The sequence below is a fragment of the Lolium perenne genome, chromosome 3, assembly GCF_019359855.2.
Source record: "Lolium perenne isolate Kyuss_39 chromosome 3, Kyuss_2.0, whole genome shotgun sequence".
In the NCBI taxonomy this organism is placed as follows: Eukaryota; Viridiplantae; Streptophyta; class Magnoliopsida; order Poales; family Poaceae; genus Lolium; species Lolium perenne.
The window spans coordinates 331,983,445-332,005,725 of NC_067246.2; the positions used below are offsets into that span (position 1 = coordinate 331,983,445).

Consider the following 22,281-nt stretch of genomic DNA (forward strand, 5'->3'; position numbering starts at 1 on the left):
CACAACATGATCATTGAGAACGAGCGCGACGCACCTGTGCAGGATGATCAACCATTTGATTATCAAGGGCCACTCGCTGAGGTAGAGCATGTACCCCAAGAATTTGCCGCTTTTCTTCATATGCACAATGAAACTCGAGATGCATATGTCCATGCACAACTGAATGCGGATCTAGCTGCGCATTTGTGGGAGAGGAGAGGAGCCGCCAACAATGCATGATTTTATTTCTATTCATTTGGTTGTATGAATAATTTAAGTACTATTTGTTTGTTTGGTTGTATGAATAATTTAAGTACTATTTGTTTGATTGACTGTATGCATAATTTAAGTACTATTTGTTTGATTGCATGAATAATTTAATTCTATTTGTGTGGTTGTATGAATAAAATGTGATTGATATGTTGTTTCAAAATATTGGAAGAAAAAAAATTTGGGGGCCGCTTGGGAGGCGCTGGTGTGGGAACAGCGTCTCCAAATGGAGAATGCACTGCCGGCGCCCATCGTACAGCAGTACCGGCACCCGGCCGGCGACTATTTAGAGACCACGGGTGGATATATGCTCTAAACTAATTTACCATCAGATAATTGTGTATTTGGCTACCTAACCAAATCCTTGGGCGGGCACGTACGTGGATGGCTACCGACCTAGCAGCAGAGGAAGCGATGGTGTTGTCCACCGGCCATCGCAGTTTGATTGGAGTAGAGCCCATGTTCCCAACACTGCGGCGGCTGTTAACACGGGTGGTGGCAGCATTAGCAACTGCGGCCGCAGAAGCGGCAGAGGAAGAAGGTGGTCAGTGTCCAGCGTAGCGTTTGGATGTGTTTCGGAAGGCCGAAGCAGGCGCAGTAGTGGCAGGTGGACAAATAAAAGCCCCTTCCACCGCCAAAAAGACGGACGGATAGCGAGTGATCATCATCGATCCACAACCACAACACCAACATCTCTCTCTCTCTTCCCAGAAGAATTTCAGAGCCCCACACCATCACCAACATCTCTCTTCTAGCAGAGGATCTGTATCCTTCTCTCTCTCTCTCTGCTCATGGCCCCTCCATCTCCTAAACATGGTGCTTCCACACCATCATTCTAGGATTCTATTCTCTCCTCCTGCTGCATCAGCAAATATAAATCGCAAAGGGTTTATCTTTTTTGAAAAGCTGAGGTACTAGTCTATAAAGGCGAGGGAGGAAAGAGACAGAGAAGCTAGGTACTGGTAGCTAGATTGATAGGCCCAGGCAGGCAAGGTACTATATAGGGGCAGCTAGAGCTAGGGAGCTAGCTGCTTGGAAGCGCTCCATCGAGATGCAGTGCTAGCTAGTAATTGGAGCGATAGAGACGCCGCAGCCTAGCTATAGCTACTGACCTCGCTATCCTTCCATCCATTCTGATTTCAGATTTCTACGGCCGGAAAGAGAGAAAATCCTCAGTCTCGTGCGTAGTGGAGAATTTTTATTCTTCTTCCCCCGGATCGCCGGCCACCACCTGCTTCCGTAGGAGCTCGCGAGCTAGCTTTCTAGCCGCCGCGCGGCCATTTTTTTTTATCTCGCCTCGCCTCGCCTCGCCGCGCGCGGCCGTCGAATCCGCTGGGTATAAGTGTGGCTTCCGGACGGCGCTTCCCATCCGACACCGGCGCCTTCGCGGACTGGGTCGCCTCATCCGCCGCCGCCGCAGCTGCCGGGGGAGCAGCCCGGGGGGACGACCTCTCCCTCGGCTTCAATGCCAGCGCCGCCGCCGCGGCCGCGGCCGCCTCCGGCGCCTCGCTGGGGGCCGGCCTCTGGGGCCCCGCCACGTCGCGCCACCAGGCCGCGCTGAACTACGGCATGGCGGCGGGGGACGTCGGGATGGTGGTCGTCGCGCCCGCCGCGTCCTTCCACCACACGCACCACCATCACCACCACCACGACGCGGCCTCCAACCCCGACCCCATCTTCCCGCTGCTTTCCGCGGGTCCCTGCGTGCTCGATCCGGACGCGGCCAAGGCGGCGGCCGCCAGCAGCGGCATCCAGTTCTGGCAGTCCTCCTCCTCGCAGCACCACCAGCAGCAGCAGCAGCAGTCGCCGCCGTCGGGCGGCAATAACCCTAACCCTAGCCTCGGCGCCTTCTACCTGAAGAAGCCGCTCCCCATGCTCGACACGGGCGGCGCCGGCTCGTCCGGGTCCGGCACCGCCACGTGCCAGGACTGCGGCAACCAGGCCAAGAAGGACTGCAGCCACAGCCGGTGCCGCACCTGCTGCAAGAGCCGCGGCTTCGACTGCTCCACCCACGTCAAGAGCACCTGGGTCCCCGCCGCGCGCCGCCGCGAGCGACAGCACCTCGGAGGCTCCGAATCAACCCCGGGCGCCACCGCATCCACCGCCGCCGCAGCCGCTTCGAAGAAGCCTCGCCTCCTCTCCTCCCAGCAGGCAGCCACCTCCCACACCTCCACATCCAACGCCACCACGCCGCGCAGCTACGACACCACCTCAAGCCATCAAGGTAACGCCCATGGTGTCACAATTCTACACTACGCCTCCTGCGCGCGCGCTACTCGGAAAAAAAAAACTATGCACTACGCTTCCGCAATTCGGTGCAGTTCCTTCCGCTGATGAGCATCTCCGTCAATAATGTGCAGACCCGTCGTTCAGGGGGAGCCTGCCGCGGCAGGTGCGCGCGCCGGCGGTCTTCAGGTGCGTGCGCGTCACGTCCGTCGACGACGGCGAGGACGAGTATGCGTACCAGGCCACGGTGACCATCAACGGCCACGTCTTCAAGGGCTTCCTCTACGACCAGGGCGTCGACGACGGCCGCGCCAGCAACGACATCGACTCCACCGCGGGCGTGCCCAGCATGTCCGATCTGCACCTCGGCGGTGGCGGCAATGCCGGGAGGGGCGCCGGCGTGCCATCCTCGTCCATGGCGCCCTCCGACATGTACGGCGGCGGAGGTGCTGCTCATCAGCACATACTTGGCGGGTCGGGCTATGGTAACACCATGAACTGAGAGCTAGTACTACACTACTGCTAGAAGAGTAAGGCTTACATCCATCATTACCATTCTTTTTCTTCCTTCTTCTCTTCATTGCTCGATCTCACTAGTAGAGGAGATCGATCAATGCATGGTGTCTGCTGTTAATTTGTTCATGCTGTACAAGTAACATGGAAGAATCCATACTTCTTAGTCTAGTTCCTGTTAGTACTTCCTTAATTTTCTAGTGTACGTAGCTGAAAGTAATAATAATTGGGGATTCGGAGAAAAGAATATAATGCAATATCATCATCCACAGCTAGTAGCAAGGTGTTGCCTGCTGGTTTATGCCCTGTGGTTCCTTCTTATCATGTTCCCAATGACTGCCTTGCCTGTCTTTCCATATATGGGGATCTGCTCAGGGTGCAAACCGTGTAGGCCGTGGGCATCATTTCAAGCAGGCACGCAGAGGCGTGCACTGTTCATTCTCACCATAGATTATGAGAGGCCGAGCTGAAAAGTTTGACTCTTGTTACACTTGCTTGGCTTCCACTCTTTGCGTGCCTGATTTGGCATCCAATGCATGGCACGCTTATCTATCTTCTTGTTCATCTCCACTGCGCCCAGCATGTTTTTTTCCTCATCTTTTTCCACGGGTAGGTAGGATAGGAACGGAAGGCATATGCATTCTTGGCATAGCTTTGTGCTTTGGAGAGCATCTTCTACTAATTGCATTGGAACTTGTGTCCTAGTAGAGGCCAATGTGTAATGCATGTGATGAGAGAATTCTTGCGCTTAGTATACATCATCTTATCTTACTCTACGTGTTAAACTATGCTTGCATCTTCTTCTTTTGATTGGCATGTTTTGTATAGTACTCGGAGAGGGGCAGGATCATGGTTGCTTCCTCCTCCATGGTTTTTTGTGCTAGCCTCCATATTTATTCCCCCGTGCAGGATCCCATCAAGGATTGACAAGATGTGAAAGGAAAGAAAGGCGTGTGAAAAGCGAAACCCATGCATGTTTGATTGATTTTGGTTCACTGCCTTGGATTGCGGTGCTGCCTTTGCTTGTTGGGTGAATTTTTTGGTCGGCTAGGCTAGCTTGCTTATGCCACTGTAACAAGTTACTCTACCAGCTAGTGGCATCATGCACATGGGTGCATAGGCAGTCATGAGCCACGAACAACTTTTTAAAAATTTGGGATTGGTGTTAGTCGCTGGGCTATCATGTCATCATCAAAGCTGCTATTATCTCATGTGTGTGATGATTGAATTCCTCCATGTCGCCTTGTCGACTGTTGCCATCTTTTGGGGAGCACGGTTACTGTTCGTCTTGCTTCTTTATTTTCGTCAATTAGCAGTATAGATGGTATACTTGGAGCTGTCGTAGGCCTTGACTCCATGAATTGCGCTATCGCTTGACCAATGAATCTTTTGCTTAGCTCTTACTGTTGGACTTCTTCCCTTTCTGATGCCATCTTTATTTAACTCGTTACTAGATAAGCTACTGTTGTTTGTTAGTCTTTTTCTCCTTAGATTGTGCCGCGTCAAAGAGCATAATTCTAGAATTTAGATTACTGTCCTGGGCATTTCCATTCTTATATAAGCAGTATTGATATATATACAAAAAAATTGGATTATGTGCAAAGACGTGTGGCACTTGACAAGCTGTGTTGAGGCATATGATTGGCACAATCTGTTGATTTGTAGTGTAATAGATATGCACACATTCATCACATGTTTTTATGATGCCTTGCTATCTTCTCCCACGTCTCTTTTTCAATAGACAACAAATTCAAAGCCCCTTGTAATGTGGACATGATCTTGTGTTGTCGTTTCATGATGATGGTGATCCATTTGACTCGTCCAACTCTCACATGGTGACATTTGTTAATCTCCGGCTGGTATGCTTAAACCATTCTTTGTGTGCCACGGATTCCTACTGATCCTCAGTTGTGACTTAGGACTTCAATTAACGATTCCATGACAATTACATGCTTGCCAATTGTTGGTCAGGAAAGTAGTTTTTTAATTATCTCACACACTGTTAAAAGTAATAAGATCTCTGTCATAGCATGTGTTTACCATGGGATATATATTACTACCTCCATACCGGATTAATGGGCAATTACGTATTTCGAGAAACAAGTTTAATTATAAATTTGGTCAACAAAATATGAGATATATGCCACAACAATTATACCATTGGATTCGTATTCAAAAAATGTTTTCAATAATATAATTTTTGTGATATATATCTTATATTTTATTGACCAAATTTGTAGTCACTTATTTCTCGAAGTGCGTAATTACCCATTAATCCGGTATGGAGGTAGTAGCTCTCCTCTTGAGATTGTAAACTGTGAAGTACAATGGAAGAAAAATGGTCAACATGCCTGGGAACCCAGATGTCATTAGGGTTCTGAACTGTCCATCGCGGTTTATGATTGGGTTTATTTACAATCTCAAATGGTGGAGTGAAATTAGACGTAAATTGGGATTCAATATATGTATAATCTGAGTATGGTATGCTTTACCAATGGCTTGTTTTGTGTGAATTGCCATACTTCAAATCATAATCATGTATGCTGTATGCAACAATCATTTTGTACTGTTACGGATCCCTTTTTAAAGTTGACTGATGCAAGTTTGTTGCTGATTATGAAATTCTCAACAAAGAATCACTTCTGCATTTTCTTGGATAGTTCCCACCCTGATTTGAGCTAGTCGAGTTATTCTGTATCTCTTATGTTTTCTGCTGGAATGGAATTCCTATCAATGTTCTGTGTTTGTTAAATGATAAGATGCATCTTGACAGGGAAATGATGTGATGAATGTTGCCTTTATATTTGTATTTCTTGATATTGGGTAACACAGCAAGTGCTTATTCCATTACTGGTGACATCTCACTTTTATCTATCTAGATGACTCTGTTAGTACCGGAATGAAGCACAATTTATCTGTTTACATGTTCACTTTAATACAGAGTTGATATCTCTCTCTCCCTTATACTTCTGTGGTACAACGGATATCCTCATTCTGGTTTGTGATCAAGTGTGCTTGCACACTTGGATAGTCTATTTCACTGCAACCCTTTTGTACCCTGACTTCGTAGTTATGTTTCATTGTTGGATCATTTCAGTCGTTAATATTGCTAAAGGATTCGACAGATCCCCTGGTGCTACTGTGTCTGTCAGATCTTTCCACATTGGGTGCCTTTTGTTCGTCGATTCGTTTGCATCATGGTTGTTCTATTGGAGAATATGTATATTTGGGATGGCATTTGGCAGCTTTTCCGTCTGCTGGTTAAGCTGTACGAGGTACAGACATGCGGGTCCGGACATGTCACATTTGCTCGTATTGTTGCTAAGGACAATGATGAGTTGGTTTTGCCTGTACCCTAAGGGTATTTGCCGTTTGGTCTCTGGACGTGAAAATCTAACTTATGAACGCCAAATTAACAGCACTCCTGTCTTGTCGATCTCTGCTAGTTCTGTTCGTTATTTTGCTAACTTTGTTATTTTGGGTGTCTATCTATCTGTTTCAGCCGTATTTAAAGATCTGCATTTTGCCAAAATTTCTGTTTCTATTGATGTCAGGTGCATGCCATTTTACGAGTTGCATATCTGCACGTAATTTATTTTGCCTAATTTTTGTTTGTTTGACCAGAAGTGCAATGTTTGTACTCATAGTGGGCCTTCTCTGGTTTGTATTATGCTCGTAATGCTGTAGAGAAATTGGAATTTGCAGCAGTACAAATTTCTCAGCTGTTCTAGATTCTAGTGTAGTACACTTCAAGGGCCCAGTTGGATTGTGCAGCGTTTAGGCGCCGCGCGGTCACTCCCTTGATTCATGGGATCAGGGCATAGGCAGTGCGACATGATGTAGCAATGATTCGTGAGCCACTGCCAGTCATGCAAATGATGCAATGCCGTAACTTTGTTGGTTAAAGTTCCACGATGTGCTTGTGAAAATGATTAGAACGGCTGAAGTGCCCAAAATTTTAAGGAAGCATCAGAATAATGTCGGTATGCATTGCTATTCCAATCCATGCTTTGCCTTGTTTATCATCTCGCTTTGCTATTTGCCCCGAATAACCCGGCTCTGACTGATGCTGTCAAGGGGCAATTTTTTTTTTTGCTTGGTCCGTTTCCTGCCATTCTATGTGTACGTATATTTGAACCAAAGTTTTAAATAGTGTGATATTTCTTTGTTATGGCACCATCATAGCTGATTCATCTGATAGTGCTATGCTAAATGTGGCTAAAAATAGCGCTTTCTCCTGCTAAGTCCAAATATTTTTATATATAAATTAGGATCGTCTCCTGACGTCAAGCATTGCCTGTGGAATAGATGGACTTCTACTACATATTTCCACTATGTGTGTTGTAATTGATCCTTAGATCAACTGTTGTATTAAGACTGGATCATGTGATCCTTTGATGTAAGACTATTATGGTTTGTAGTGAATGATGTGCTGTGATATGAACTTATTATGTCTCGCAAAAACAATCTTCCTGAGATTGCGATGTATGGCATAATAGACATCTGGACATAAAAATCCGGGTGTTGACAGTTTCCGTGGGGCGTCGTGGCGGGAAATCTCCTGCGTGACGCCCTAGCGTCACTGATAACGCGGCTCCATCGCAAAACGCGACGCCATGACACGCCCTTTGCGAAGGGGCCGGCACGGGATTGCCGGTGCCTTTATTAGGTTCGAAAACGCGCCGACGGTTTTTGGGCCGCGTAAGTGTGAGCCTATTTTAGCCACCGACCCCCAAAAAGCTATCGGAACCGTCGGTGGAGATGCTCTTATAGCCGTACACGGTCTTGAAATCTTTTTTTATTAACTGAAGAATCTTCTTTTATTTTGATCTGTACACATTCTTAAATCTCTTTTTAAAAAAAGAACCGGCGAAGCTTTATCTATTTTGATCTAACGGAGGCGTACAGGTAAGTTTCTGGCCACGTTCCAGCCATTTTTGTGTTTGCACCTATGTAACCTAAGTACACGTTTTTTTCTTTTTTAACATACGTGGTAGTTTTTATTAGATATGAAGTCTATGTGCATGTGATCAATCACGTGTGTGAGAGGGACTCTGGTCCCTACGTAAGACAGGAAATTAATTTAGCTTTTCCTTCTAAATAACAAATAATAAATATGGATTCACTAACGTGACAGTTTTGTACGTCTAAACTAATATGGATATGTAAATGTTACATAAAAACGTGAAATCTTAGACGTAAATTTTTATTCTAACAGATAAAATAATTAGAATGATGTGGTTTAACGTGGTGTCTTTATTTCACATCCACGTATTGTGCTTTTAGTATATAATAGATTTAAAAGTTAGATGTGGATAGCGTAATATGCATTTATGCACTACTTTTACCGAGGCATCTCCAGCAACCCGACCTTTTTCACGCATAAATTTTGTTCGTTTGGATCGGGATCTTCCATAGCGACCCGGCTTCGAATGCCAGTTTTTATTGATAGAAATAATTTACATAGTGCTGAAAATGAAATAGAAAAGACTAGTAATAAAACAAAAGCTATCCAGGGCACCACCATGACCGCCTACTCGTTGTCGTCGTTGACGCCGAGGTCGACGAACACTGAAGGCACCCAAGGCCAAGGCCAGTACAGAGCCGGATGTGGTGTCGACAGCGATGACGTTGGTGCTGGACGAGGTGGTGGTGGCGGCATAGGCGCAGGAGGAGGTGGCGGCGCGTGCACCCAGGCGTCCGTGGAAGAGTCACCGGTCTCCCTTGAGCTAACCGCGGAGTCCCGTGATTGGATGGTGCAGCCATCCTACTAGTGATCTGGTCGATTTGCTCTCGGCGATGGCCATTTTAACTGCCTCCTCCTCTGTGAGGTCCGCTGGCTGGAGGTGGATGACGTTGGGACTTCAAGTGCAGATTGTTGTGTCAGCAAATATTTTTCCCACAAGGGTGACTCAAGGGTTATATCAAACTCCGGGGAATAAAGAATTATCTCTCCCTCTTTTTTCCAGCAATTATGCAAAATAAATTAAAGCCTTGTGTCTCCAACTCCATCGTGTGGTTGTCAAGCACAAGATTTCGTGTAAGTAGAAGTAAAGTAAAGTAGTAACTAGAGTAAAGTAAACTAAACAAGTGAAGTAAACTAAGTAAAAAACACTAAATATTTTTTGTGTGGTTTTGAGTGCAAATCAGATAGAAAAGTATTTTTATATTTTCATATTAAAATAGTGCGGCCAATAAAAACTAAGATAAATATAATGAAAAGGTGTTTCTTATAATTAAAATTGGACTGGGGTTCGTGGGTTCAACTGACTATTCTCTCTACTAAGTTGTAGTGGACAATAGCAAATCATCAAAATGAGATGTGAGAAAAATAACTTGAACATGTGTAAGATACACATTTATATGGGCATCACGTTCTGACATAAAGATGATGCAACACATCCCTCTTATAATCCACAAGATAGGAATAACTTCATGCAATCTTGTATTAAGCATTAACAGAGTATAGCCATAAGTACTTTAACATGATGTTTGAATATCAAATATGCTATCTTGAACAAACAAGATCATCACTTTTGTCACGTGACGAACATAGCACATGCATTCACTTTATCCCTAGTGAGACAACAAAAGAAAAATCAAAGTCATAATAGATCATGAATTTGTTGTCACTATTCAGTCACCAAAATCATGCTATTCCATCTAACACACACATCACCACACACACGTTCTTGCATACAAGTTTGATCAGACCTAATACTCAAGAACGGGGTACATAATATGCATTTATCAATACATCGTATACAAAGTATAGCCAAATCTCCTAGCATCATATGATATAATAAAGATCCACCAAATATGTATTACAAATAGGGCCATAATTATGTGAGGCGGCTCATATGGCACTAACAACTATGAAGAACATGAGAGAAATAGATCAAGCTACTGCCACAAAACCGCAGTCCAGATGTGTACTACTCTCCCTTGATCATGGTGATGATGCTGAAGACGTTGGAGAAGGTGGAGATCCCTCTGGTGTTGATTCCGGTGGAGTTTCTGCCTCCAATCTTCTCTGCAGCAGCCTCCGTTTTCATGTTTCTGTGTTTATGCGGTGCTCTCCTCCCGAGAACTCTTTGAGGCCATATATATAGTGATTTTTTAGGTCAAAATACGTCGGTGGATGAAAAAATTAGGGCAATCGGACGATCGGTGACCGAAATAGGGTGGGTGGCGTTATAAACCAAATAAAAGGGATCATTGGTAAATCCTCATAAATCAATATAAAACATGGTATTATCATCATATATGTTGCAAATATGTGAGAATTCAATATAATAAAGGACAAAGTTCATGTATGCATTTTACATGCATCAACATCCCCAAGCTTAACCTATGCTCGTCTCAAGCGTGAAGGTGATAAAACTAACATGAACTTTGGAGTTTATAATATATAGCTTCTAAATAATCATGCAAAGTATCAGAAGGTTCAGTCAATAAAGAATGATAATAAGTAATATGAACTCATCAAGTGATAACTCTTACATTCTACAAAGAATGCATAATAGTAATTAGCATTGTAAGAAACATGAATGATAAATAATATGAATCATAAAGCATGCTTAGAAGAATCCTATAAAATTATTGGAAGACTCTTTGTCCTCTCTTTTTAGAAATATTTATTTTGACACTTGAACACAAGAAAGTAAGAAGGAAATGTATGTGCTAAATAGGTAGGTATGATAGAAATTGTATTTGAGTTGAGCTTGGAAACAAGTCTATGCTTGTGTAAGAATTCAATTTTTTGGCTAGCAAGAGGTCTAAAAACATGCAATATATCCATGGGCTATTAATTCATCATCGAACAATGATACTTAAAATTAAACATCAATGTATACTATCAAGAAGTAGCAATGAATAAGGCACATAACAAATCATAACTTAATAGAGCATGTGAAACTAGAAATACCATACACAAAATAAATTTCAGCTTTTAGGCATTCCTCCTTTTTTATAAGCATGAAACTTATTTTACTTTGAACATTCAAAGATAAATATTTTGCTCCAGTAGATCATGCATATGCATTATAAACACTCAATATTATGGTCCTTTCATAAAACAAAACAAACTAGATAAAAATTAAACAAAAACGTTTCAAGTTTTTGCGAAAATTCTATGTTGCTCAAAAAAAGAGTTTAGAGGTGCTCAAACCAGGAGTTTTTGAATGAGTACATTGGGGTTCCATGGGAATTACCAAGCTTATGATATTCATCATACTTGAAACATCTTAGTGTGATATTCCTCCATTCCTGACAAACTTTTCTGCTCATTATTTTGTAGATGTTAGAGGTACAAAAATATCATGCTTGCTACTATTTTAATCAGTAATAAAATTATATCTTCATGAACCAGAGAGCACATAATATTCTAATCATTCTTGTATATCAAAATTTTCAAGTAAAAATCATTTTGATATTCAAAAGAATGAATCTAACAAAGTAAGACATAATCTGTCTAGAATTTTTTTCTACAATAAAACTGAATTTTTGGCACGACTTAGACACCTCAGAAAATTTAGCCAATATATGTGCATACATAGGATGCAAATTTAGAGCTACTCTGATTTATCAAGATTTTATAAGTTACCAAAAAAATATAAAAATCATGCACCAAAAAGTGCAGCGCAGAAATCAGCAACTCCATATTATGTTTGCAACTTTAAACATCCAAATGGGTAAAAACTCAATACTTTATTTTAAAACCAGAGAGTAAACTAAAAGAAAACTACATGCTACAACAAGCATAAAAAATAGAAACTAAATATAAAAACATCTCGAGTTGCCTCCCGTAAAGCGCTTTCTTTATTGTCATATAGCTAGGCTTACTTACTTGATTGTAGGAGCAATGATCTTGTAGGAGTGATGCTTCTTGATTATCTCCTTCTCATTATTAGAAATAATACATGAAAACAAGATACCAGGGTTCCATCATGTCATCATACCAACAAATATATTTAACACTTTAAGCACATTAGCACACACCATGAAATATGCAACAAGTAGTAACGAAACCGAACTTTCTTCCTATGCATTGGGATTTTATATATGAAAGAATCACAACCAATAGGAGTATACCAATGCATATATAGGTAAATGCAACTTAAAATTATCATTACCATAGAGAGGATACCTCCGCTTTCATAATAATTGCACTTACTTGAAGGAAAGTTAATGGTGTGACTATTTGAATCATGAATCTTAGAGAATTGTGGAATAAAAAAGGATCATTAAGTTTATTATGAGATTAATAATCATGGTTTCCTCTTTCAAAGTAATTATGAGTACCACTTTTAATCATTATATCATGGATGCAAGAAGATTTTCCATAAGCATAAGATAGCTGCAAACCATACAGGTATTTTTCAACATAAGCATATTTCTGCTCTATTGTGTAAATAGGAGATTTCAAGAATAACATAGGAATCTTATGGATGAGAGTATTATCACAAACATCAAGTTTATCATTTTTATCCTCATATAATATAGTACTTTTTAAGCATGGAGGATTCTCAAGCAAAAATAAGCCATCATCTAAAGCATCATCGTATTCCTTTTTGTCATTAATAATTTTAGTAGTAGAGCTAGCAGTCATATTTAGAGGTGCATTGTTGGATTTTTCTATGGGATGCATGGGCATCCCCAAACTTAGGTTTTGATCATAATCCTCATGCACAACTTTAGTATTTTCAAAGGTAGCAATATTTTTTATTATAGTTGATAATATAAGTATTATCACTAAATTCTGTTTTGCACATTTGAAGGATAATAGAGATGTGTCCTTTCATAACACGTGCCTCATGAATAGTATCAATTTTTCCATTAATGAGGGATTCTAATTCATGCACATAAGCAACATATTTCTCAACTTGCTCTATATCTTGACATGCAAATTTACACTCTTGATAAGCATCAATTATAGGATCACTATTATGCTTACACTGGCAATGAGAGTGTTTGTAACCATTTTTAGTGCAGCAAGTTATATTATGTAGTTCACAAAAACCAGTAGCAATTCCGTTGAGGTGCTCAAGAAATTCATATACTCTATTTCCTTCTCTAGTTGATATATATTCATAATAAGCCTTCAAAGTTTGGACACACATAATCTAGAGAGTAATTTTTTTATGGATTTTTCCTTCTATGAAAAAGAACTAACACGCAAAGACTAAAAACAAGACAAATAAAATACTATGCAAAATCAAAAAGAGATAAGAGAGCTCATAGTGATGTTACCTCCCCAAGGTTTGGTGAGACGCAGTTGTAAGAAGATTCTTATGGCGCCATAAAATATCTTGCACTTGTTGTGGAAGTTGAAAATCACTGTAATGCACTCTCTTCAATTCCCCGACAACGGCACCAGAAAATGTCTTGATACGTTGGGACTCTAAGTGCAGAGTGTTGTATCAGCAGAGTATTTCCCCACAAGGGTGACTCGAGGGTTTATATCGAACTCTCGGGGAACTGGACAAAGAGTATACTCTTCTCCCTTCTTCTAGCAATCATGCGTGTAAAATAAATGCCTTGTGACCCCAACTCCACCATATGGTTGTCAAGCACAAGCATTCACGTAAATAAATAACACAAGTAATAAAGAAAATAAAACTAGACTAGATAAAATAACTAAGTAAATACAGTAAAAAGGTTGATTGTTTTTTGGTTTTTTTGATGCAAACAAGAAAAATAAATATTTTTTATTTTCGAATTAAAATAGTGCATCAAATAGAAAAAAAAGATAAAAGCAATGCAAAGGTGTTTCTTATGATAAAAAGTGGACCGGGGTTCATGGGTTCACTTGACTATTCTCTCTTTAAGTTGTGGTGAACAAATAGTAATTCATCAATGAGATATGAAGGTGCAAAAAATAGTATATGTAAGATCAGAATTAATATGGGCATCACGTCTAACATAGAGATGATGCAACACATCTCTCTTATACTCCACAAAAAAGAAACTTCATCAATCTTGTATTAAGAATTAACAGAGCATAACAATAAGTACTTTGACATGAAGTTTGAATATCAAATATGCTACCTTGAACAAACAATATCATCACTACTGTCACCACTACTGTCACGTGAAGAACATAGCACATGCATTCTTTTTATCCCTAGTGAGTTAGCAAAAGAAAAGTCAAAGCCATAATAAATCTTGAACATATTGTCACTATCTAATCACTAGAACCATGCTACTCCATCTAATACACACATTACCCCACACACACTCTTGCACATATGTTTGATCAGAAAAATACTTAAGAACATGGTACATAATATGCATCTATCAATACATCTCACACATAATATGATCAGATCTCACAAAACAATATCATAGAGTAAGGATCCACCACATCGGTATTACAAATATGACCATAATCATGATAGGCAGCTCATGGCATTAAGAACTATGAAGAACATGAGAGAAATAGATCAAGCTACTGCCACAAACTCGTAGTCCAGAGGTGGACTACTCGCTCTTGGTCATGGTGATGGTGATGAAGACGTTGGAAAAGGTGGAGATCCCTCTGGCGGTGACCTCGACGGAGTTCCCCCCTCCAATCTTCTCTGTAACAGCCTCCATTTTTTTGTTTCTGTGTTTATGTGGTGCTCTCCTCCCGAGAACTCTTCGGGGTCATATATATATAGTCGTTTTTAGGGAAAAATACGTCGGTGGGCGAAAGAATCAGGGAAATCAGACAATCGACAGCCAAACGGAGGTGGGTGGCGCGCCCTAACATACTGGGCGCGCCACCTATCCTCTTTCGGCCCTCGGGACTCTCCAGGTGTGCTTCCAGGGACCAGGGTTCTTCTCCCAATTTGACTCCTTAGGGGTCTCTGAAAGTGAAAAATACACAAAACATGATTTTCCTGTTCTGCAGTGTTATAACCCAAATAAAGGGGATCATTGGTAAATCCACATAAATCAATGTAAAATATGGTATTATCATCATATATGTTGCAAATATGTGGGAATTCAATATGATAAAGGTCAAAATTCATGTATGAATTTTACATGCATCAATGGCGTGGGTGGAACTGCTAGGCCTCGAACATGACCCAATTGTAGGAGTTGGGGGACTAGGCTGGATGGTCGCGCAGATCCAATGGTAGAATGAATTGGTGGTGGTGGATCTCGGCTCGGCACTGCCGCCCCTTGCACGGGACCGGGGGCACTAAAATACGTCGAGATTTGAGATATTGCTAGCTACCAGTGAAGGCACCGACCGATTCACATCTTACAACCGACTCGCATAGTCCAACATGACATAGTGGCACTCCCGCAACTTCTTCTTGCTGCAATGAGACAATCCAGCCTCGTGGTCGTTCTTTGTTTTTGGGTAAGGCCAGCCCTTGCCCATGGCGCTCATGCTCGATGGACGTGGGCAGCTAGCTACCAGCAAACTGTGGCCAGAATGTAGGCAGCCTGCTTCGCTTAAAAGGGGTGGGTGCTGCCTCGCCTTCAATTCTTGGCGTGGATGCACAACCATCACCCGCAACAGCGCTGACGAGCGGAGGCAAGGCAGTTCCATTTACGCGGTGGATACAAACGTAGTGCCGCCGGCCACATGTATTGTCGGTCAGAAGGCGAAGCAGGTGTTGTTGATGTTATGCAAAGTAATGCAGTTGGGAAAACCCAAGTGGAAGGTACGATGAGCACAGCTGTAAGTTTTCCCTCGGAAAGAAACAAAGGATTAATCGACCAATAGGAGAAAGAAATCACTTCTGAAGGTGTTGCTGGTTGACTTTGGTAGGGCGCACTACCGGTGTCAGCAACAACATGGAACCTGCACACAACACAACCGAACTACTTTGCCCCAAATTACAGTGAGGTTGTCAATCTCACTGGTTTTTCTGAAAACAAAGGATTAAACGTATAGTGTGGAAAGAGATGTTTGTTTGTAGTTGTTATCACCAGAATTTGACCGAGTCAGAGGTGGGCCGCGATCGAGATGGGCTTGAAGAATATATATGGAAGAAATACGTGAATCGGCCTGTTATGCAAGGTTTGGGCTAGTTTGCCCGTGTATCTGTAATATAGTAGATTACGTGTCGGTTAGTTAGAGTTTGGCTCGTGCACGGTTGGGATTATTCCCACATTAGAAAGTCTACGGACTATAAATATGTATCTAGGGTTTATGAAATAAACAACAATCACGTTCATCACAAATCAATCTAGGCGCATCGCCAACTCCCTTGTCTCGAGGGTTTCTTCCGGGTAAGCATCATGCTGCCTAGATCGCATCTTGCGATCTAGGCAGTACAAGTTTATTCGTTGTTCATGCGTTGCTCGTACTGAAGCCTTTTTGATGGCGAGCAACGTAGTTATCTTAGATGTGTTAGGGTTAGCATTGTTCTTCGTATCATATGCTGTCGTAGTGCAACCCTTAGACATCTAGCCGCCCTTACACCTATCTTAGGTGTAGGGGCGGCACCCCGCTTGATCATTATTTAGTAGATCCGATCCGTTATGGTTGCTCCTTGTTCTTCAAGGATTAGTTTAATATCTGCATAGTTAGGCCTTACAAAGGGTTGGAGGATCCAGCGACGCGTAGGGTGTAGTTTGCTAGCCCTAGACAGGATGTTCCGGGGATCAACCTCGTGTTGGTTTTTAGGCCCTGTCTAGGATCGGCTTACGATCACCGTGCGCGGCCGCGAGGCCCAATCGTGAGTAGGACGTTCCGATTATGCGGTGAAAACCCTAAATCGTTGTAGATCGTTTTAGTTTTATCTTGATCAAGCAGGACCACCATATATTCGTACACCTCGTGCGAATCATGGGTGGATCGGCTCCTTGAGCCGATTCACAGGACAACCTGAGAGCCGATCGAGGCTCGTATTTAATGTTTACGTGTATGCCATGCAGGAAACTAAGCGAGGCATCTCCATCACCTTCCTGACCAGGTATAGGTCAGGTGGCACGCCCTTGCACCAGCATCGGACGTGCGTGCCGGAGTTCTGTGCGGGCCGTCGCTCGGAGGGACCAGGGCCAGCCGCAGCCCTAAGTTGTTCCCGGCTCTCCTGTGTTGCCCGTCGTTGCTCGCCGGTGGGTTTCTGACCGCAACACATTCTGGCACGCCCGGTGGGACCATCTTCGACATCAACCACATCGCCATCTACATCTGAGATGGCGGACGACACTCCAGTCACGTACGAGGATCTGACCGAGGAGCTCAAGAAGAAGTATGACGAGGTCAAAGCGATCCTCGAAGCCGACCTCAGCGGCTCCTTTCACAGAACCCGCTCACATGGCATCAGGTGGAAAGGGTTCTCGCCTGAAGGTGCGCTCGATGGAATAGACCTATCCGCCCCATCAGAAGAACGCACCAGGTCCCTGCATCAGGAGGTTAACTTCATGGTGGCTCACTCGCTGCACCGCCACTCTGAGAACCTGGTGAACACTTTGGAGCGTGTCGCTCTTCGGGTGATCCAGGAGATCATGAGGCACCAGTACTCTCCGTCAGGACCAGCTCTCGGGACGTACCAAGGAGAGATGCCACTCCAGTCCCGTCCACCGCTGCCTTTCGCGTTGGCAGCGCCAGAAGTGCCGAATTCACCGGCATTCGTCGTCTACAAGATCGGTGGCGACCCTAGCGACTACCAGTTCTTGTACGAGGCGCCTAAGGAGATCCCTCACGGATACACGTGCACATACGTGCCAGACTGCAGTAACTGGGCACTCACAAACCAGACTGCAACAGCAGGGACTTCTGGGAAAGCAGGAGGAACTTCAGCGACAGATCTTGAGAAGCAGACGTGGCTAGCTAAGTACGCCACTCCAACAAACCTCCAGAGCGCAGCTCCTGCAGTTGGCTCAGAGCTGGAAAAGCAAGCATGGCTGGCTAAGTATGCCACCCCGACGAATCTTCAGAGTTCGACTCCTGCAGCCAGCACCGCGGATCAAATCAGTACCATACTGAGAGACCAATTCGGCATGGTGCCGAAAAGGAGGACCATCGGCTATTCCAAGCAGTACCCCAACGAGTACGAGTTGATCCCGCTACCACCCAAATATCGGCTCCCTGATTTCTCCAAGTTCAATGGATCAGATGGTTCCAGCTCCATCGAGCATGTGAGCCGATATTTGGCACAGCTGGGCACGATCTCAGCAGCAGATGAGCTACGTGTGCGGTTCTTCGCACAGTCCCTCACAGGATCGGCTTTCGGGTGGTACACTTCTTTGCCACCAGACTCGATCCGGACTTGGAAGCAGTTGGAAGAATAGTTCCACATGCAGTATCACTCAGAAGCTTCCGAGTCTGGCCTTGCCGATCTAGCTCAAATACGTCAGAAGCGTGGAGAAACTGTGGCAGAATACATCCAGCGCTTCAGAAATCTTAGGAACCGATGTTATTCGGCTCGCGTGACTGAAAAGGAAGCAGTCGAGTTGGCAGTGGTGGGCCTTGCATCACCAATCAAGGACATGGCCTCCCAAGCAGACTACCCTTCACTGGCGCACATGGTTCAGAAACTGTCAGCATATGAACAGCGCCACCCGGACTTGTACCAGGACAAATTCAAGCGTGCGGTAGTCCTGGTTGAGGCAGATGAAGACGAAGGTTCTGCGGGAGATCAAGAGGTAGCAGTGGCTGAATGGACTCGGGGGGCAACCCCCGTGTCCTGCAAATGGGTTAAGCCACCGGGTCCACCCAGGGGGTTTGATTTTGACGTGACTAAAACTGAGCAAATCTTCGACCTCCTACTCAAGGAGAAGCAGTTGAAGTTACCTGAAGGCCTCAAAATCCCCACGGTACAGGAGCTGAACGGAAAGCCATACTGCAAATGGCATAACTCGTTCTCCCATGCCACCAACGACTGCAGGGTATGGCGTCAGCAGATCCAAATGGCGATAGAACAAGGACGTCTGATTTTCAACCAGTACGCCATGAAGGTCGACACCCACCCCTTCCCTGCCGTTAACATGGTGGAGTGCACTTACCCTGAAGGTTGCCAGCCAGGATTCTCGTTCAGCATCAACATGGTAGGACCTGGGCACCACTCTGGCAAAGATGGAGACGAGGGCAGCTGCTCTCATAGCAAGGACACGGAGGAGGCCGCTCCACGCGATCGGCTCCGTCACGATGGCAAGCGCTACATCACAGAGGGAGAGGTGAAAAATGTAAGATATCAGCGACCTCTCTCCGATCACCTCCTCAACAAGTATGTGAGTCAATATAGCCAACGCCGACGATCCAGCGACGATGATGATAGAGACCGTCTGGCTAGGGACGCTAGGAGACATCGTCGGCATGATCGCGATGAGGAGGAGTACGAGCGCCGTGCCAAGGAAAAATCGAGGGAGCAAGACGACGAGGATAGGCACTGGGACTGCCCCTTCTTCAGACACTGCTGGGATTCAGGAATAAGCCGATTGCCTACAATCGGCAACTGCCCAGAATGTAAGCAAAAGAGGAAGGATGCAGCTAACGTGTCCGTGTTCAAACGTCTAGGGCCTCTCCCACTTCGGAACAAGCACGCTGAGTCCCCTCGGGTGGAAGATCTCGAGGATTTGGAAGACGATGAAGAAGAAGAAGAAGACAGGTACCACCGGCCAAGGTGGTGCCCTGATGGACTCAGCCGTTCCCAAAAGCGTAGGGTTCAGCGACTGCACGGCTTGGAGGAAGCCGAAAGGTTATACCTGCACACGCTAAGGAAAGCGCGGCCTGATCTGGCCGCGAAGGTCCAGCGAACCCTGGATGAAGAGGGCCGACCACAAAAAATGGAGTGGCGCCCCAAGCAAAGGAAAGCCGATGATGAAACATCGGCTGGCACAAACATGGTGTTCATCCTTCCTACGGAGTTCAGTGCTCCAGGATTAGACGAGGCACCTGTGGCACAACTTGACTGCGGCCCACGGCCGGTTATCTTTGAGAAGCCACGAGAAAGAAGCTACAGACATCTGAAGGCCCTGTACTTGCGAGGTTATATCGATGGGAGGCCTGTCAACAAGATGCTGGTGGACACCGGAGCGGCAGTCAACATTATGCCATACTCCATGCTACGTCGGTTGGGACGCTCTAGCTCGGATCTGATCAAAACCAACGTGACACTGAGCGATTTCAACGGCCAAGCGTCTGACGCACAAGGTGTTCTGAACGTGGATCTGACCGTAGGAAGGAAAACCATCCCTACGACGTTCTTTATCGTCGACAGCAAGAGCACCTACGCTGTTTTGCTAGGAAGAGATTGGATCCACGCCAACTGTTGCATCCCATCCACGATGCACCAATGCGTAATACAGTGGGATGGAGATGAACTAGAGGTCGTCCAGGCCGATGACTCAGCCGAGATTTCAACGGCTGGCATGAACGCTTGGGAAACAGCAGGCCAAGAGCCACTCTCAGGTATCAATTTGGACGACTGCGAGCGCATCGACGTGACGAAGGGCAGGGTTAGGCTGGTCTTATCCACCGGTCTGACCGTGTAGCAAGAACAAACTGATGAGCAAACGTGGCGAGGCCGATCCTTGGGATCGGCCCCAAAGATCTATGAAGGAACATTACAAAACCTTCATTGAGTGATTCAATATGGAGGCCGATTCCAGCAATCGGCCAAATTATCCTCATCACATGTTCTGCTTGTGTTCAACATCGATCTACTGGGCAACGGTTTTACGTCGGCTGATGAGTTAGGAAAAATCAACATTGGACCTACCGGAGCCGACGTGCAAATACAGTGCCTTGGCTAAGCTACAGAGCCGATATCTGCAGTTACCTGACAGATTCGGCTCGGGGGGCACCTAGTCAGATGAACATGAGCAGATGAACATGTGAGCAGTGAAATGTTGGGGGCCAATAGAAAATCGGCCAGTAAAAAAAAATTCATGATATACAGCCGATGCAAGGACATCGACTTTAGAACTAAGAAACGAAGCCGATGCACAGCCATCGACTCTAGTACAATTACACAGGATCTACTTGTTGCTTGTTCAAGACGCAGATCTTCACCAAGTCCAGTTCAGCTGTGAGACCTTCTGCGTCCTCGGCTGCAAGGAGCCGATGTTGGTGCCTGAACCTTCTCGTCAAGGACTTCCAACCCTTTGCGCCAGGTCAGCGGTACTGTCAGAAGCGTCAGTTTGGCGTACAAGGTAGCCTTCTGCTCTTTAAGCCGTTAGTGTTTCGTCTACAATATCGGCTTGCAACGGAAGAAGAGGCGATCGATGGGATCAAGTGCGGCTGAATCGGCAGGGTGGCTGTCTCAGAATTACCTGAGTTCAAAGCCTTTTGTCTGATCTGTGCATCCTCACCAGTATTCTCGCCTTGGCTGAGGCTCGGGGGCAGCTAGCCTAGTAGATGCTCTGTTTTTTAGAAGCCGATTGGAGTGTCATCGGCTGGTCCTTCGTCGCAACCTTCTTCACAAAATGATGAGTGCTCGCAGAAGAGGATCGCTGGAGCTGGTGCGAGAAATTTAAGGGCTCTCTTGAAAATTCTACAATATCCACCAGATCTCAAGGACATCAGCTGAAGAATTGAAGGATGGATTATGAAGGACCGATGCGTTGCTATCGGCTCATTAAGCATTGGCTAAGGGGACAAATCGGCAAGATCAGTATGAGGGGAAATCGGCTAAATTAAGTTCAAAGGAAAATCAGCAAAATCAAATTGGGAGAAGTTCTTCATTGATAAGCAAGATTTCTTACATAAAGAGCTGATTGCTCTCAAAAGGAAATACTAGGGGATACATTGCCCCATCTACTACTACTGATCCTATGCTAAAGGTCCTATCTACGGGCCGTCACTGCCCTCGTCGTCGCCGTCGTCGCCACTGTCGGCGCTACTCCCGGCGGGCTCGTCGTCGCTGCTCCAGCGGCCGCCGGCCGGGCCCTCATTGTCCTCATCCTCCTCGTCAGCGTCGTCGTCGTCGTTGTCGAAGTCGCTGAGGTTCCCCGGCCAAGGGCAGAACCGTTTGGCCGGCGGCTCGTCGGAGGAGGTGTCGTCCTCCTCCTCCTCCTCCTCCTCCTTCTCCTCCTCCTCCTCCTCGGGGGAGGTGAAGTCGTCGCAGGAGAAGCGATCATCATCGCTCTCCTCCTCCGTTTCCCCGTCGGCGAGGAAGCGGAGGTCACTTTCCCCGTCGGTCAAGGACTTGTCGTCCTCAGACCAGACGGAGAAATCATGGCTCGATTCCTCCCCGGCCTCGATGGCACGGCGGGTGTTGGCCGCATGGACCTCCTCCGGGTTCTGCTCCGGTGTCGGCTCGCGGGAAGAAGAGGACTGGGTGGAAAGATCCGATGAAGCAGAGGAGGAAGAAGACATGGTGGCGCAGGAGGGCTTTTGGAGTGCTA

General features: G+C 45.1%; 1 protein-coding gene across 1 annotated transcript; it reads left to right on the forward strand.

Moving 5' to 3' along the window:
• Window positions 1-1,269: 1,269 nt before the first annotated feature.
• On the forward strand, window positions 1,270-3,312 carry LOC127345834 (protein LATERAL ROOT PRIMORDIUM 1). Its single transcript, XM_051372372.2, has 2 exons — window positions 1,270-2,473; window positions 2,610-3,312. Exons 1-2 carry the CDS (start codon window positions 1,819-1,821, stop codon window positions 2,975-2,977), a joined length of 1,023 nt encoding a protein of 340 aa, XP_051228332.1. The 5' UTR covers window positions 1,270-1,818; the 3' UTR covers window positions 2,978-3,312.
• Window positions 3,313-22,281: the final 18,969 nt, after the last annotated feature.

Excerpts from the sequence above, each read along its gene's own strand:
- LOC127345834 (XM_051372372.2), top strand. The coding sequence starts at position 1,819 with ATGGCGGCGGGGGACGTCGGGATGGTGGTCGTCGCGCCCGCCGCGTCC. Across the intron at positions 2,474-2,609 it reads CACCACCTCAAGCCATCAAG|ACCCGTCGTTCAGGGGGAGC; the intron begins GTAACGCCCATG and ends AATAATGTGCAG.